At 38.1% G+C, this 16,514-nt stretch overlaps 3 protein-coding genes across 5 annotated transcripts; 1 reads left to right on the forward strand and 2 right to left on the reverse strand.

The window, feature by feature from the left end:
- Window positions 1–53: 53 nt before the first annotated feature.
- On the reverse strand, window positions 54–5,727 carry LOC128616504 (pleckstrin homology domain-containing family S member 1-like). 3 transcript variants are annotated; one of them, XM_053639047.1, is made up of 9 exons: window positions 5,222–5,727; window positions 5,049–5,099; window positions 4,872–4,942; window positions 4,633–4,754; window positions 4,407–4,541; window positions 2,905–2,980; window positions 2,718–2,774; window positions 2,535–2,613; window positions 54–2,130 (listed from the first exon to the last, which is right to left on the reverse strand). In XM_053639047.1, exons 2-8 carry the CDS (start codon window positions 5,056–5,058, stop codon window positions 2,542–2,544), a joined length of 543 nt encoding a protein of 180 aa, XP_053495022.1. In that variant the 5' UTR covers window positions 5,059–5,099; window positions 5,222–5,727; the 3' UTR covers window positions 54–2,130; window positions 2,535–2,541. The 3 variants fall into 3 exon arrangements, 2 of the variants coding, with proteins under 2 accessions (XP_053495022.1, XP_053495021.1); XM_053639046.1 differs by having other exon boundaries at window positions 5,049–5,103; XR_008387450.1 differs by having other exon boundaries at window positions 2,118–2,130; window positions 2,535–2,620; window positions 5,049–5,727.
- A 22-nt stretch (window positions 5,728–5,749) lies between these two features.
- Window positions 5,750–8,578, forward strand: si:ch211-28p3.4 (zinc-binding protein A33). Its single transcript, XM_053639044.1, has 6 exons — window positions 5,750–6,378; window positions 6,481–6,576; window positions 6,683–6,916; window positions 7,026–7,045; window positions 7,263–7,405; window positions 7,550–8,578. Exons 1-6 carry the CDS (start codon window positions 6,361–6,363, stop codon window positions 8,125–8,127), a joined length of 1,089 nt encoding a protein of 362 aa, XP_053495019.1. The 5' UTR covers window positions 5,750–6,360; the 3' UTR covers window positions 8,128–8,578.
- Window positions 8,579–8,597: 19 nt separating this feature from the next.
- On the reverse strand, window positions 8,598–15,316 carry casp7 (caspase 7, apoptosis-related cysteine peptidase). Its single transcript, XM_053639045.1, has 7 exons — window positions 15,146–15,316; window positions 14,384–14,508; window positions 11,918–12,063; window positions 11,612–11,740; window positions 11,115–11,290; window positions 10,840–10,978; window positions 8,598–10,245 (listed from the first exon to the last, which is right to left on the reverse strand). The coding sequence occupies exons 2-7, from the start codon at window positions 14,497–14,499 to the stop codon at window positions 10,019–10,021; spliced, it is 933 nt and encodes a 310-aa protein (XP_053495020.1). The 5' UTR covers window positions 14,500–14,508; window positions 15,146–15,316; the 3' UTR covers window positions 8,598–10,018.
- Window positions 15,317–16,514: the final 1,198 nt, after the last annotated feature.

The raw sequence follows: 16,514 nt of genomic DNA on the forward strand, positions 1-16,514 counted from the left end.
ATTCACATAAAAATAAACTATATGGTGTCACGATCTCAATGCAGAGACAGATGCAAGTGCAAATTTAAAGTTTAATCAATATAAAAACAAAACACCAGAAGAGACAATGAACACATGAAAATGAAAACAAACAATACATATGAGACGAGAGAGCATAACGTGGCAACAGAAGACAATCAAAGCAAGACAAAGAGTGCAGTTCAAACTGTGACTATATACGCACAAGTGGTTAACATGAATGAGAATCAGGTGCAGGTGGTCATGTGACTCTCAGAATGTTTACATAGACAACAATACTCCGATATTAACCTGATTAAGACAATACTCTGATTAAGAAACTATCATGTAAACAGTGATTATTGGTGACCTTAATCCGATTAAAGTCATACTCGAAGTAAACACTAATCGGATTTAGTCATGTGAAGTATTCCTGTTTTAGTCGCATTATCGACGTGCATTACAGACATGTTCACACCTTAATCACACTATTAACGTCGTGTGGGATTTTTTACCGCATTTTCCGTCAGGACACGTACACACACGGCAGTGATCAACCGTTTTACGGCAAACAAGAGAGCATGACTGCGTCCGAAACCGCATACTTAACTAATATATAGTGAAATACATGTACATAGTAGGCGAAATACATATATCTCGGCTACTATATAGTAGGTAAGTACACGGTTTGGGATGCAGCCCATGGCTTCAAGCAGTCGTCTATTTGCACGTATAGCATGACTTATAATTGACTGCACTTGAGGCTTTTGTAAAATTAAAAATAAAAACACCTAAAACTGTATATGGCACCAAAACAAAGACGAACTGTATGTCAGTACGTGAAATTCTGGAGGGAACGTCGGACGGTGTGGCGCTGTGACGTAATGACATGTGCCGTTAATCGATCTATGTTCTATAAATTGTAAAACAGGAACACGAAAGGAATATTCTAAAAGCGACTCATGTAAACACCTTAATCACAATACTGTCTTACTCAGAATAAGGTCAATAATTAGATTACTGCTGTCCATGTAAACGTAGTCAGTGATGCAGAGGTGCAATGGCTCCTGGGAACTGAAGTCCACAGTTCCTTGACATATCCATGACATATGGGCAGTGGTGGCTCAGTGGTTAAAGGCTCTGGGTTACTGATCAGAAGGTCAGGAGTTCAAGCCTCAGCCAAGCTACTATTGTTGGGTCCTTGGGCAAGGCCCTTAACCTTCAATTGTTCAGTTGTATAAATGAGATAAATGTATGTCGCTCTGGATAAGGGGTGTCTGCCAAATGCCATAAATGTAAATGTAAAACAAACAACCTGCTGAATAAGTGCAACCAGTTAGTCTGACCAGCTACCAGCTTCTAAAATACAGGACAAGCTGTTCAAACTAGTAGAGCATATTTTGCAGCTGATAAGAACTAGTAGAAAGGTTCTTTTTTACTACTACTAATTGTAGAAAAGTCATTTTTAAGAAAATAGCAAAATCTCAAACATTTGTTAATCAATTTGTCAGTTATAAGGAAAGATGGTTTACCAGCTTGAACAGCTAAGCCTTTTTGGTCTGACAAAAGGTATAATAGGGTAGGGTATAATGCGTTTTGGATCAGATGATCCAATGGTGACACATTAGCATGTCTTAATTATATATAGAGATTAATGGGCAATCTCTAGACAGTAAGATTCATTACCTAAAGTTCATTTTCAGCTCATTTCAGATGCAGACACTAAGACCATTGAATATGAGACATAATCAATCACATCAAACAACATTTTAATAAATATAATATATACTGTATATTGATCATTTCCTAATTATTTTAATTCTATTTTTTACTTATGCTATCTTGAATTATTTGTATCATACAAATGATCATATCTTAGTTCGTCAAATGGTTCTGAAACCTTGGTAGAAACACACATTTCTACATAAATACATTCACAGTGATACATTGTGATAAAGACTACCAGTTTTTTTCCTAACATATTAAATTGATGAGTTACTTATTCATGATCATCACTGTTAATATTACTGTAACCATTTCGCTAAACCCAGTGACTAAGGTCAAATTTTTTCAGAATATCTACACACAGTGGCATCTTCTGGGACTCTGTTCTTCAGCTTGCCTTCACTTCAGCTTAGTGACAAAAAAAAACAAAAAACACAGACAAAGCAGAATTAGAGAAATATGAGCACATAATTAAATGACCTTGCACTTGTTCATGTCCATGTAGTTGCTTCTGCAGTCTGAATCTTCTACATAAATGCAGAGTGTGTGTGTATGTGTATGCGCGTGCATGTGTGTGTGTGTGTGTGTGCGCGCGTGTGTACACGTGTGTGTGTGTGTGTGTGTGCGTGTGTGTGCATCTGTGCGTGTGTATGTGCGTGTGTGCATGTGTAAGGATTTCCTTTTGGTTACTGGGGTGTAGCTCAGCAATAATTAACTCATTATTAACTAATAAGTAACAATTAGACAATTATATCAATGGAAGGTCTTGAAAAGGATAATAAGGCAAATGTATGCATGTATTTGGTGCCTACCTGCTCCTTATTCATGTTGATCTTCTTTGGGTGAGGGCATGTCAGAGTCTGAACTTGTATCCAGTCTCCACTCAATCCTCTATAACCTCAATACAGTATGTCATGTTCTTATATTATCACTCTGTTATACTATTATGGCAGTAACGAATACAAAGCATTTAGAATGAGGATGAATAAACACACCTGGTCTTTCTTTAGTGAATTTGGAGGTGCACTGATGTCTCTGATTCTTCCAGTTTCCTAAATTATGTAGAGACAATTTGCAAAAAGCATTTGCACATTATTTCCCCCATGTACAATATTTGTACAGCATAGTGCTAAACTAAAAGCACAACAGAAGTGTGTTTTCTGAAGAGCAGGGAAAATCTACCTTAGGATCAAGCAGTTTGTGTGGACGATTACTCATAGCATCATATAAGGCTTTGAACCACCTTTCAATTTCCAGACTGAAGAGAGAAATTAAATGTGCAAAATAATTTTTTATATAAATGTGCAATAAATAAATAAATAAATAAATCAGAGCAAGGAGTATATATGTACAGTTGCAATCAAAATGATTCAACCCCCATTGCAAATCAGGTTATTGTCAAAATGTACAGACTTTGAGCCGTTTGCAATGAACAAATCAAACAAAAGCAATTGAAATAGTTCAACACAATGAATGCTTCAAATGGTTTCCCCATAAAATCTCTTACAATAGCACAAATATGCAAAACAGGTGTTGTCTCAAGCACACCTGATGCAACTAATCAAGGGCTTTGTTAATTGCATCAGGTGTGCTTGAGCTGGAACACAGGAAATACCTGAACTGGCTAGGGGAAGAAAACGTATGAAATACCTGGACGGAAGGAAGCTATCAATGGCTGCAACCAGTTTTCTGAGAAGGCAGGTTGTGACAAACCCTCGAATGACTGCAAAAGACCTGCAGCAAGACCTGGTGGCAACACGTACTGAGGTTTCAGTGAGCACAGTAAGGTGCATCATTGGACCTTGGGCGTCATTGGACATTCCAACAGGACAATGATCCCAATCATACCTCAAATTCCACCAATCCTTGGATGCAGAAGAAGTCCTGGAAGATCAGGGCCATCACAGTCACTTGAACACCATAGAAAATCTCTGGTGGGATCTGAAGAAGGCGGTTGTTGCACGCAAACCCAAGAATATTACTGAACTGGAGGTCATTGCTCATGAGGAATGGGTTAAGGTTCCTCAGGAACGTTGCCAGAAGCTTTGCTCTACTACAGTAAGTACTAAAGATGCTTGCCATGAAGTGGTTGAATAATTTTGAGACTGGAGAAGTCATTATAAGTTGCATTTTCAGTTTAATTTGGGGAAACTACTTGAAGCATTTGTTGTGTTGAACTTTGTTCATTGCAAACAGCTGAAAGTCTGTAAATTTTGACAATAAACCTGATTTGCAATGGGGGGTTGAGTCATTTTGATTGCAACTGTAAAATGAAAAAACAAACAAACAGTGTAGATCAATATGTCTATACTTCCTCCTAATCAATCAAGCCAGCAGATATTCCTGATCTAATATAACAATATTGAATACTGGAGGCTTCAGAATACTGTGCATTGACCTTAACATATTTGCCAGTTGCTTTTAATCATATGACTTGTATCATCAGGTCACATAAAAAAAACTCTGTAAAATATAATTTGCCAATACATGCTTAATATAAATGAGGTTTTAATCACTTGAAATCTTTTGATTCAGCTAAATTAGGACAATCTACTTTTGATCATATTTGATTCTCAGCTTTTACACATGTATGAAGTAAAACTTACAACCAATTTGTTCTAAATATTTGGTCATTCCTAGGGATCTAAACAAGGAAAAAACAATTTTGTTCATTCAGCTCACACCTGGTTTCCCCAATGAGAAAATATTCTCTGTCAGCCACTTTCATAAACAGGACATTGGATGGAGAGCACCTGAAATTTTCATGGACCCATTTCCACATAGAGTGGCTCTCAGGATTCAGAAACATTAACGAGACCCTGAAAGACAGCAAATGTTCATAAACCACTTGTGCTTATAGCTGTTGACATTGTTGATGCTCAGAAAGTTTGTTCAGAAAGCTGTACATACCGAGACAGATCAATGGTTCCAAGTGATTCACCTCTCTTCATTTCTTCACTTTTAAAATATTTAAGATGGCTTGTAGTTTTACTTTTCTTCAGAAGAACAAAATACCTCCGCTTCCATGATTTCTGCATTGTTAGCAGGTAAAGACAAAGAGAGATGTACTTGGTACAGCTTAATAATATAGAGCTTAGAAATTCTACAGTGATTTCTGTATTTTAAAGCACTTTGTCAAGAACATTTACCTGTAATTTAAACAGGCTTGCTTGGGGGGACTTGTACAGGTAACCAGCATATATCTCCTCATTTTCTCCAGCTACAGGTACATTGTAAGAAACGTTTTAACTAGCAATATTTACCACAAGGAAGTGGATTTAAAAGCATTAAAATTCACCTCAGGCTATACAACATTTCATACTTACCTAATGCCATTTCTCAGTTCTGTAGAACAATGTGGTGTTTTGTGTATGTGGCTGTCTGAAAAACATCACGGATTAGCTACAGAGTTAGCTACATGACATGACAATTGCTAACATTTAAAAAGGTTTCCTGGTTTTATTTCAGTCCCAGAAAAATGCTAATAATGTTGCTTTACCTGATGCAGGTGGTCCTTGCTGTTGTGAACATCCACACTGGGGGAAAGGCAGAAGAAAAAGTGGTTTGGTGAGATGTTGGACCTGTACTCTGATGTCAGAGGGTGTAAAAAAACAAAACAAAACAAATTATCTGATCAAATCATTTTCACATTCAAAATAATCAGAGCTGTACTTCCTCATTTTGCGTGCTGTGATCCAGTGCTACACTGTGAAATGTTTCAGTGCTTTCCTGGTAGGAAATGCAATGCATCAGTGTTGCACAGAGGAGAGAAACAGTGAGGGAACCAGCAGTATTACCAAACACCTGTTCGGCCTTTAATGAACCCCTGCTGTAATTTCCAGGCATCTTATAAATGTCTAGTGTCAGTCAGACATTCACAAAGCTGACTTGCCTCCCTAAACTCTATCAGAATGCTGGCAGTGTTTCTGGACTTCAGCTCCCCTTTCTTGTTTCTCTTCTTCCATTCTTGCACACATTGCATTCCTACCATTTGTGTAGGCCAATCAAAAGAGCCCTAAAGGTCAGGGCCACAAACTATTATTGGAAAAACTTGCACTGTGACTGTTGACTGACAAACTGGCATTTACTCTAGTCAAGAACGAATCAAAGACACGTACACACACACACACACACACACACACACACACACACACACACACACACACACATTCGTGAATACAGATACAGTTAGTTACCAAGCTCATTTACAACAATCAACAATTTATGACCTGAGATTAGCATCTGTTCTCACATATCCACATAGTCTCATCAAAATGCCTTTGGCATAAATGGCAGATATAAATAGAGCTGTTTGGCTGATGGTGACTTATTTAAAGGAAGAACAATTGAATAACAAAGTTCAGAGTTGCTTCATCTCTCTACAACACTTAAAACTACTATGTGATCAGATTTACGGACCTCAGTGACAGAAATAATATATTTCCCAGGACGCAAGGACAGTGGGTGCCATAATAGACACCACAAACCCAACCCCTTACCTTCGCCTGCCAGCAATGGAAAATAAAAGCTGGAGGCTGGGGTCTTGTGATGAGGAATCCTTTGCTGGTATTGGGAGGGGGAAGACTTAACGTTTTTGTGGAGCACTGGACATTGTGGAGCTGACAATTTATCGTGGCTATGAAGACTCAATCCGAGGTAAAAGCCTAACTCAGCGGTTCTGTATATTCATTCATAATGATTAACCCAGAATGGAAACATGTTTCAGTGCATGATCTTCAGTATCATATTTAATTTAAGGACATGCCTGTAAAACAGCAAGAACACTTCAAAAAGCAAAGGGATATTCTTGCTTACCAAATGAAAAAACTGTCGGCAAAGCAAGTGCATTTCATTGTAAGTCATAAATTCAGTTTCTTTTTATATAAATAGTGTTTTGTTCTTAACAAAAGGAAAATTCTGATACAGGAATTATATGGTTCTGGTCTATTATCCATTTTAGGAAAAGACAGCAGTACTGAAAGAAAAGATCAGGAAGAAGTATGAGGACATGAAGCGAGTGCTGGATGAGGATCTGCGAATCACAATGTGTCAGCTAGACATGGAGCAGGAGGCTATGGAGAGAACCACTAAAGAGAAAATAGAAAGGTGCTACCAACTAATGCAGGACCTGGAGCAGCAGCTGTCTGAAACCGACAAACAGCTGGAACAAGACAAAGCGCACAACTTGGATCGGGTACTGCCTGAAAAAGGGAAATACTAAAACATTACTTTTCATTTAGAACGTGACCTTTTTGTTTCATCTAGTGAGTCATACTCTTGATCTGTTTTTTTTTTCCATGCAGATTTCAGAGACAGATAGAAGGTATGTACACAATGGGGTGCTAATTTGTAAAATATAAGATAAATGCAGAGTAAAAGTGAAGAGTAAAATGAATGTGAGAAAATGATTTTAAAGACAGTAATGAAATGGCTGGTGCACGTCATCAGGAGAGAAAGACATAATTAAATTCTCACAGTGCTTTAGCATTCTCACTCTAACCCATGTATATTTCTCATTTTCTCAATCTGTTCTCTTGCAGGATAATGGAGACTCTGAATGTGACAGATCCAAAGTGTATCCAAATGGATGAGTTCAAGAACGAGCAGTTGCTAAGTTTAACTGTTAATTTATTGCTGTTCATCCGCTCACAGGTTCCTGTTACTAAGAAGCTCTTCCAGAGCTGTAAGCCTCCCATCAATCTCTTATTCTTATTCTTCCTCAAGCTATACTAAGAGTATACTTTCACTACATTAGCTCTGTAATTGTACTGCGTTGTAGGTATACAGCAATGATAAGTTGCTTTGTTGTCTTGTCTTCCTGTTTCAGATGCCCAAGAGGTGGTTCTAAACCCTGATTCTGCTCATCCGAAACTCATCATTTCCCCAGAAGGAAACTCAGTTACATACACGGACACCTGGCAGGAAGTTCCAGAAAATCCATTCCGCTTTGACACCACCCTGAACGTAATAAGCCAAGAGGGTTTCAAAGAAGGGCGCAATTACTGGGAGGTGCAGGTCATTGGCAAAACCTACTGGGAGCTGGGACTCACCTATCCCAGCATCCCCAGGAAAGGTCATGAGGAGCAGTGCTGGCTGGGGCGTGGACCCGAGTCCTGGTGTGTGGAATACTTTAACGGTGATTACACAGCTTGGCACAATGGAGTTCCCCATGAACTCACCCATTTAACCGGGAAGCAATTCCAACGTATCGGGGTCTTCTCCAGCTCATATGGGGGTCTCGTGTGTTTCGTTGGATCAGACACCATGACCCCATTCTACACCTTTTGTGTAGGCACATTTACAGATGCACTTCATCAAGCCGTCTGTCCTGGCCATGACAACCAGGGGACTAACTGGAAACCACTGCTGATCTGTGATGCCTCCAGGTTTGGGCCCATTCTGTGATGGGAAAACCTGAGAGGACAGAGATGGCTGAATAAACTCAATAAAAACAGCCTTGTACAGTATAAAGGTGTGATTGAAGGCCATAAAATGTAGGTAAAAGAATTACATAACACACAAAGCAGTATTTATTTAATACTGCAGAGTGCTTAAATGTATTATTTTAGATGAGTCATTTAAGTCTAATTTGGCCCTTAAAAAGTGGGGTGGGGTTGGGGGTCAGAAAATGTGCCAATCAAATTATGTATATAAAATTTCACATCAAGATCACTTATACTTTTATACTCATTTATACAATTTTCTTTTTTTTCATAGCTTCACATCATGTGTCCTGAGGGCAATATAAAATGATTATAATCAGACAAGCTTTTAAAATGTTTTCTTTCAGAGATCATTTTATTTCAGCACAAGTGGATAAAATACACTTTCTCCACTTGTACAGTATACCATAGGTAATCTCTCTATGTAGTGGACAGTTTATTAAAGCTAACGCTACAGTAGCTGCCTCTGTAGATAATAAGCGAACGGAACATAATATGAAAATCAAAATCATAACTTTCATACAATACGTGTGTTGCTTTTTTTTTTCTTTTTTTTTTGGGTGTATGTGTGTGTGTGTGTGTGTGTGTGTGTGTGTGTGTGTGCAGATTAATGCAAATTTGTTTTTATTCACAAATAGGAATTCTAGGATAAAACTTAATTAAAAGTAGTGTGAAAAATAATAGTTTGTCATTTAAATGTTTGAACTCACTACAAACCCACTGATGATGTTGAAGCCCACCTCAAATAAACAAAAATTCAGTATATTGTCTTTTGTGCTTTAGGTTTATAGCATTGGTGTAAATTATAGACCACACTTTCTCAAAAGTCCAAAAAAAAATTTCACACAACCATTTGATAATGTGTAATAAAACAAATAAAAATAAATAGACCGCAATGATCAAAGTTAGGATGACGAGCAATACAAAAAATACTGGTGTTTGTACAGCAAGCATCATCATCATCATAAATAAGGAACTTCCCCTTTCTCTTGCTGGTAGGATAACTAATGAAGGAAGTAATTCCAAATGTGAACCATATACAGACAGCAAGTACTATGAAGCTGCAGTGTGTAGGGTAGTAGGTTTTTTGAAAAGAGATAGTTGTAGAAGCCAGTGAAGTTCAATTTCTTTCAATGGGGTCATTCAAGAATAGTAAGGACAAAAATGTTTTTTAAGGTAGTAATACAAGTCAATAATAATAAACTAATTATATACAACAATTTATTGATCCAGCTCCAACCATTAACCACCGCATTCCCCTGATTCACCAGCCAGTTATATGTGTTTTCACAGTGGTAATTATAATGGATAAAATTCAGTTGTTATTTCTACAAGTTCTTCACTACAAGAGGTGCCTTTGGGTTGTGAACATATCTGTCTCTATATAAAACAGAACAAAAGCAGAAAACGGAAACAGTGACATTACAAAAAAAAACCCAAACATTTTTAACGCTTCTATAGGCTACAGGTTCTTACCTAAAATGCCATAAATCCTAACATGAATATTTCAAACGGCCAGTGGACAAAGAACAGTGATATTAATGTTCCATGGAATAAATAGAAGAGATAAATAATCAGCACTAACAGCACTAACTATCTATTACGTGTCCAGAATATAGTCAGAAATAATCTGCTTTCCCTCACAAACAACACTAATTGTAGCTGTGTCTGGATCATCCCTGAATATTGAGACCATTTGGTCACATCCTGTCAGTCAGTCAGTCATTACACGCCAGCTTTGACTGTGATGTGAAAATGTGGGCTGTCAACATACATAAAACTGAAGAAAAAAAGAAGTGTAAAATAAAAGGAAATCAAAGACCATAAAGAATCTCTGAGGTCATATATGGTTATCAGTTAAAATAAAGCTCTTTGGTCAGCATAGAGACAACACAAGGAATCTGCTTCTTCTCACTGAAGCGTGGATCTTCAGACCAGGACACAAAGTTGGTTGCCACCATGTAGTTGACACGTGTGAGGATCTGCAAGATTTCCAGTTGCTTGCCGGACTCATTCAGGACGTTACAAAGAGCTTGGACAAACCAAGAACCCTGGCCTGGATTCCTCCATGAGTAGTAACCTGAACGAGAAATGCACCACTGTAACAGTCAGCATCTGATGCACATAAAGTATATGGTAGCACTAATAAACATATTTAAAATGCGCTGTAATTTATTAAAGAAAAACATATACTTGCTGCTATGGTGAAGATTTCTATCAGAGGTAAGGAAGTTTTCTATTATGGGAAAGTTTTCATGAATTTACACTTTGTGGTTTGTCAGTAACCTGACAAGTTGCATTTTTGTTGGCTGGTGGGGGAACAACTATTTATAGCTGTAATTGATAACCGGTAACCTGTCTCATGGAAATTCCACAACATGAAATGTAACTATAGGTGGATAAAAAGTACAATGTGTTAAATTTGAACAATTTAAAATGTTATATTTTGGCAAATCGCTGCGGTCTAAGGAGAATAAAACACCTAACAAAACAGCATGTGCTGTCATAGGAAAATAATCATCCCCAACCCCAACGTAGAATGTATTCCTATAACAACAAGCCCTGTCATACCTTACTTACTAAATAAAACACAAAGAGTTCTTCCACTTTTTGGTAATTTTTTGAATGTCATTTAATGGACAATAACAGGCCTGCTATTAAGATCGCATGTTACCTGGAACAGTGGAGTATGCAAATAAGAAGTCTGCCTCCACTGGGATTTTGTGTCTGGGGCTCGCATCTGTTTCTACAGTGTCATGAGGTGTTCCTGAGTCCGTCTGTATACCGTCATCAAACTCTGAACCTCGACAGGCCTGTGAGAATAACTCATTAATATCCTCCACAAGTAAACAAGAAAGAGTTAGCAAGGTAAGTGACCATGCTGAGTAAACAAAATTGCGTATATACATATATCATTTTATGAAGGTGTTCCTGTTCCTCTTCTCTTACCTGGATGAAGAAAAGCTTTGGTTTGCCCACAAGGCTCTTGCACATATCTCCTCTGAAAAGGGAGGTTATGTCCTTGATGGGCATGGCCCTGTCCGTTCCATATATCATGCCCTCCTCTCCATGGCTTAGCAATATGCAGGCAAAGCAGGAGCTGTCGGTGTGATCTTCTTCTGACACTGATGCACACACACACACACACACACACACACACACACACACACACACACAAACACACACACAGAAAAGACAGTGATAGAATAGTGATCATCTGCTATTCACAATGAAGGTTAGAGCTATGCAAAAGGATTACCTACAACTACAACTGTTACTGTTCAAAAGAATCTTATAAACTACAAAGAATGTGGATTTATTTTGTATCACGAAGCATAAAAATGTGTTGCAAAAGAAAGACTCTTTTATTGTTATGGGCTTGTATAGAAATAATTATCATTACTGTAAAAACATAAACAGCAGTGTAGTCTGTCTGAATAACTCACCATTTTTCAGTATCCCCTGCATTTTTTCACAGGTCTGGTCGTTGTAGATGACAACGTCAAAACCAAGGTTTTTAAAGCATTTGAGCAGTTCTCCTGCATCTCGATCTGTGCCATTGCGTACATTCATCCCTTACACAGACACAATGAAATGGCTATTAGGGTTGTTGTTTTTTTGTGCATAGCTGTACTAATCATATTCATACTGCTATTAATTTCATTATTATTATTAGGTTTATTCTTATGATGAAAAAAAAGAGAAGGATTTTTACTTTAATATCAACTGTAAGAGATTTAACAAAGGCCTACCTGTCTCTTGATGAAAGTTCTTATTGTTAATGATGATACATTTTCCTACTCGCTGATAGTTCATCTTATATTGACACTCTGGAGAAATGATCCTGTAGCGCTGCTCAGAATCCTGTTCCCGCAACTTTTCATCCTTGGTCTTCTTGCTATGAATAAGGAAACAGTAGAAATTCAAAATACAGCACAAAAGCAGCATTTGTAGCAATGGCAAACATGAAGACATTTAACATTTAGCATTCTACAAGAATATCCTAAGTTCCCTTTCAATGTTAGAATGGGGCGCTAACCTACATCAGCAGTACTCAACATAATAAAAATATTCAGAAATGGTTTCTAAACAACACAAAAACAGAAAAAGCCACAGCCATCATTTTATATAACTAGATAACAAATAACAACACAAGAGCACTAAAAGGATTTTAAAAAACTAACATATGGCTGTGAATATTAAAACCTGTCAAATACTATGCTAGCATGATGTTAAAAAACATTTTCAATATAAGTATTTAACACATGCCTGAGGAATAATTATTAACTATTAACAACCACTAACAGATATTTTAGCTATACAGTTCCATTATCTCATTTCCGATTTTCCATCTGGCAGGCCCCTTTGGCCACTGAACACACAATATGAACAGGTTTTCTAGAAGATCCTAGCCATCGCATTAGCCAACCTCTACAAACACAGTCCACCAACACACACACACACACACGCACACACACACATGCACACACACACACACACACACACACACCATAGTTGCTCCATAAATTATGTGATTCCATGTGATTCCCCTCACACACAGACATGATTAGCTGTTTTTAAGCTGGCATGAGAGCAAACTTACCTGGGTTCATCATTTAGCACTACGCTACTCTGCATTGAAACTGTCCTCAAAAGTGACCTCTTCTGGTTAAAGTTCTTTCCTTGGCACGTGATGGGTACTAGGATCCTGACATGCTCTATACTCAATAATGAGTTCAATAATGACTGTGCTGGCCAGGAAAGGTGCATGCCAACTGAGTCAGCAGCCACACCACCCCCCAGACCTTTCTACAGGCCCATTCAACCAAGCTGCTGAGGTCATGCAGGGCACCACTGACCCTCTGCTGACTGGCACACAAAGCAGCTGTTGGCTTATAGGCTAGTTCAACTACTCTATGAGCTAATACCAAACTTTTGACTGTACTATCCTTAACTTGTTTACAATATGTCCCAAAGTGATTTGCTTCCAGGCTGATATAATCAGTATCCGTTGGGCTGAGATTTCAATCTATACATCCATACATTTTTTTGTATAGCTTATCCTACACTGGGTCATGGGGGAGCCTGGAAACTCTCCCAGGGGACTTGTGGCACAAGGTGGGGGACATCCGGGACAGGGTACCAACCCATCCCAGGGCACACCCATTCAAGCACCCATTCACACACTACGGACAATTTAGAGATGCCAATCAGCCTACAGAGCACGTCTCTGGACTGGGTGAGGAAACCAGAGTATCCAGAGTAAACCCCCAAAGCATGTGTAGAACATACAAACTCCGCACACGAGAGGGAAGCGGGAATTGATCCCCCAACCTCAAAGGTGTGAGGCAAACATGATGTGTAGATGAAATGTTATTTCTAGATAGAATACTGAGAATGAAGTAAGTATAAACGGCTTGAAACACAAGCATTTATCCCATGAGCCACAAGCCTAAAATCTTAGCAAATACAATATAGAGGTTCATGTCCTCAAATAAAAATACCCACAAAATGTCTATCACATAAATATCGCAATGTGATTGTAACTGGCAGCTACATATCAACTTGGCCAACGGTACTTAGCAAGTTTTAAGTGATCAGTTGAACCACAATGACTATTGTGCCACCTAGTGGAAGAAACAGGTCTAAGCATGTAAATCAATGATGTGTCGTTCACAAAAGGGTCGGCTCTTTGAACGGGCTCTTTTAGATGAGTGTTATTTTGAATTTTTTGTAGATGCACACAATGTTATGCACACAATGTTACTCCAGCTGGGTCATTTAATCAAAATTCTTCTGTTCAAATGCGCTTTTCAACACCTGAAGTGTGAATGGTGAGACAGACACTACAAGCACTATATAAATACAGCTTACTGTATTCATCAATACACAGTTTCTCTTTTCTGATTTAACAACGATTAGAGTATTTTATAAAACGATAAACACTTTGTTGTGTTCTCAATTAGAAGGTAGAGTATGATTCCAGACAAATTAGAACATTAGGTAACAATATTGCACATCTTGTACTGAATAAAAGGAAATGAATCGGCTCTTATTGTTGAACTGAGCCAAATGATCTGACTCATTGAAAAATAAAAACAACCCGGAATTCCTGTAATCTGTCTCCTGTATCATTTCACCCTCCACAAAAAGCAATTTGTAAACGAGAAAAGGAGTTGGTTTACTTTTACTTTTACTTTTTACAGGATGTGACTCACCTTCCAAAGAGCAGAAATCTTGCTTTACGATCAGGCTTCGCATCTGTTTGGTCCCCAGAACAACATGTCTCTTCCTCTGAGTCCTCAGTTTTACCACCCAAAGTTTCTTCAGCCATTATGTGACTCTTGTAGCAAAGAAACACAGTCATTATGATCATGTCCAAAAGTTTGTGCTCGGTTGCTGCCATGCTATAGTCCATCTGGGTGTGTTTATAGTCTATTTCAGATCATCTGTTTATTTATTTGTTTGTTTGTTTGTTTGTCTGTATTAATGTGACAACCGATGGGGCAGATGACAGCACGTAATAAATATCTGTCTGATCTGTTACTAAGTCATTCAAATGAAAGGTTTATGCCTTTTACTGCTGTATTATAACTTATATTTCACTATCTAACTAAATAACTGACTATCTGAAAACAAGTTAGCAGACTAAATAAATAAATAAATAATAAAGAGGCGGGACGGTTAATTAACCATATCGTTACACTTTACCTGCAAGAGCAGTAAATGAGTTAGCTGAGTTAACTTGTCTAACAAGCTAGCCTAAGACCGCAATTTATTTAATATCAGCACTTCGATTCAATTCAATATCATATCACGAATATTGAGATGTTAGCAAACAGAGCGTAAGAAAACAACCCAGTGCAGCTGGATAGCTCATACTGTAGGTACTGAATGCTTAACCTAGCCATACTGCTAGCTAGTTCAACTGAAGGCTAACTAATACAGTAAGAGTAGTTAGTAAAGTAATGAAGACTTACTACTCTCACGAACTGCCTCCAGACACTCCAAATGTTTTTACACAGGGTCTCTTAAGTAACAGAAAGTGAAAGAAGACCATATGAGTAAAGTTTCTAAAGTACCACCGTTTACAGTAAGGAGCTGTTACAGTCTTGTGCTGGTTACCATTTAAAGATACAGGAACATGTTAAACAGGAAACACTGCACAACAAAATCACCTCACTTCTGTTAGAGTACAGTATTTCCATTCAGTATAGCCAATTTATTGATTAAAATAACATGTTTTATTGAATTGTTATTTTTTCTATTTTTTATTTTAATTCATATTTTGTACACTTACTGGGCACTTTATTAAGTACACCCATTGATGCTTTTATCATGTACAGTGCCCTCTACTACTATTGGCACCCTTGGTAAATATGAGCACCCTTCTCCTATAATGACTGATGAGGTTGGAGAATACATGGCAAGGGATCTGAGACCATTCCTCCATACAGAATCTCTCCAGATCCTTCATATACAGAGGTCCACACTGGTGGACTCTCCTCTTCAGTTCACCCCACAGGTTTTCTGTGGGTTTCAATTCTATGGGACTGGGATGGTCATGGCAGGACCTTGATTTTGTGGTCAGTAAACCATTTTTTGTGTTGATTTTGATGTATGTTTTGGATCATTGTCCTGCTGGAAGATCCAACCACGACCCATTTTAAGCTTTCTGGCAGAGGCAGTCGGGTTTACATTTAATATCTGTTGATATTTGATAGAGTCCATGATGCCATGTATCCTAACAAAAATCCAGGTTTAATGGGAGAAAAACAGCCACAAAACATTAAAGAGCCACCACCATATTTAACCGTGGGCATGATGTACTTTTCCAGAAGGCTACCTCTCCGTGTACCAAAACCACCTTTGGTGTTTATTGCCAAAAAGCTCTCTTCTGGTTTCATCTGACCATAGAACCAGATCCAGTTGTCTGGCAAACTGAAGACGCTTGTGTTTGTTTTAGGATGATAGTAGAGGATTTTTTTCTTGAAACCCTTCAAACAACTTGTGGTGATGTAGGTGACTTCAGATTGTAGTTTTGGAGACTTTCTGACCCCAAGACGCAACTAACTTCTTCAATTCTCCAGCTGTGATCCTTGGAGATTTTTTGGCCACTCAAACCATCCTCTTCACAATGTGTTGAGACAATATAGACACACGCCCAATTCCAGGTTGATTCATAACATTTCCAGTTGACTGGAACTTCTTAATTATTGCCCTGATGGTGGAAATGGGCATTTTCAATGTTTTTGCTATATTCTTATAGCCACTTCCCATTTTGTGAAGCTCAACAGCCTTTTGCCACACATCACAGCTATATTCCTTGGCCTTACCCATTGTTATGAA

This window comes from Ictalurus furcatus, chromosome 13 (genome assembly GCF_023375685.1).
Source record: "Ictalurus furcatus strain D&B chromosome 13, Billie_1.0, whole genome shotgun sequence".
Lineage (NCBI taxonomy): Eukaryota > Metazoa > Chordata > Actinopteri > Siluriformes > Ictaluridae > Ictalurus > Ictalurus furcatus.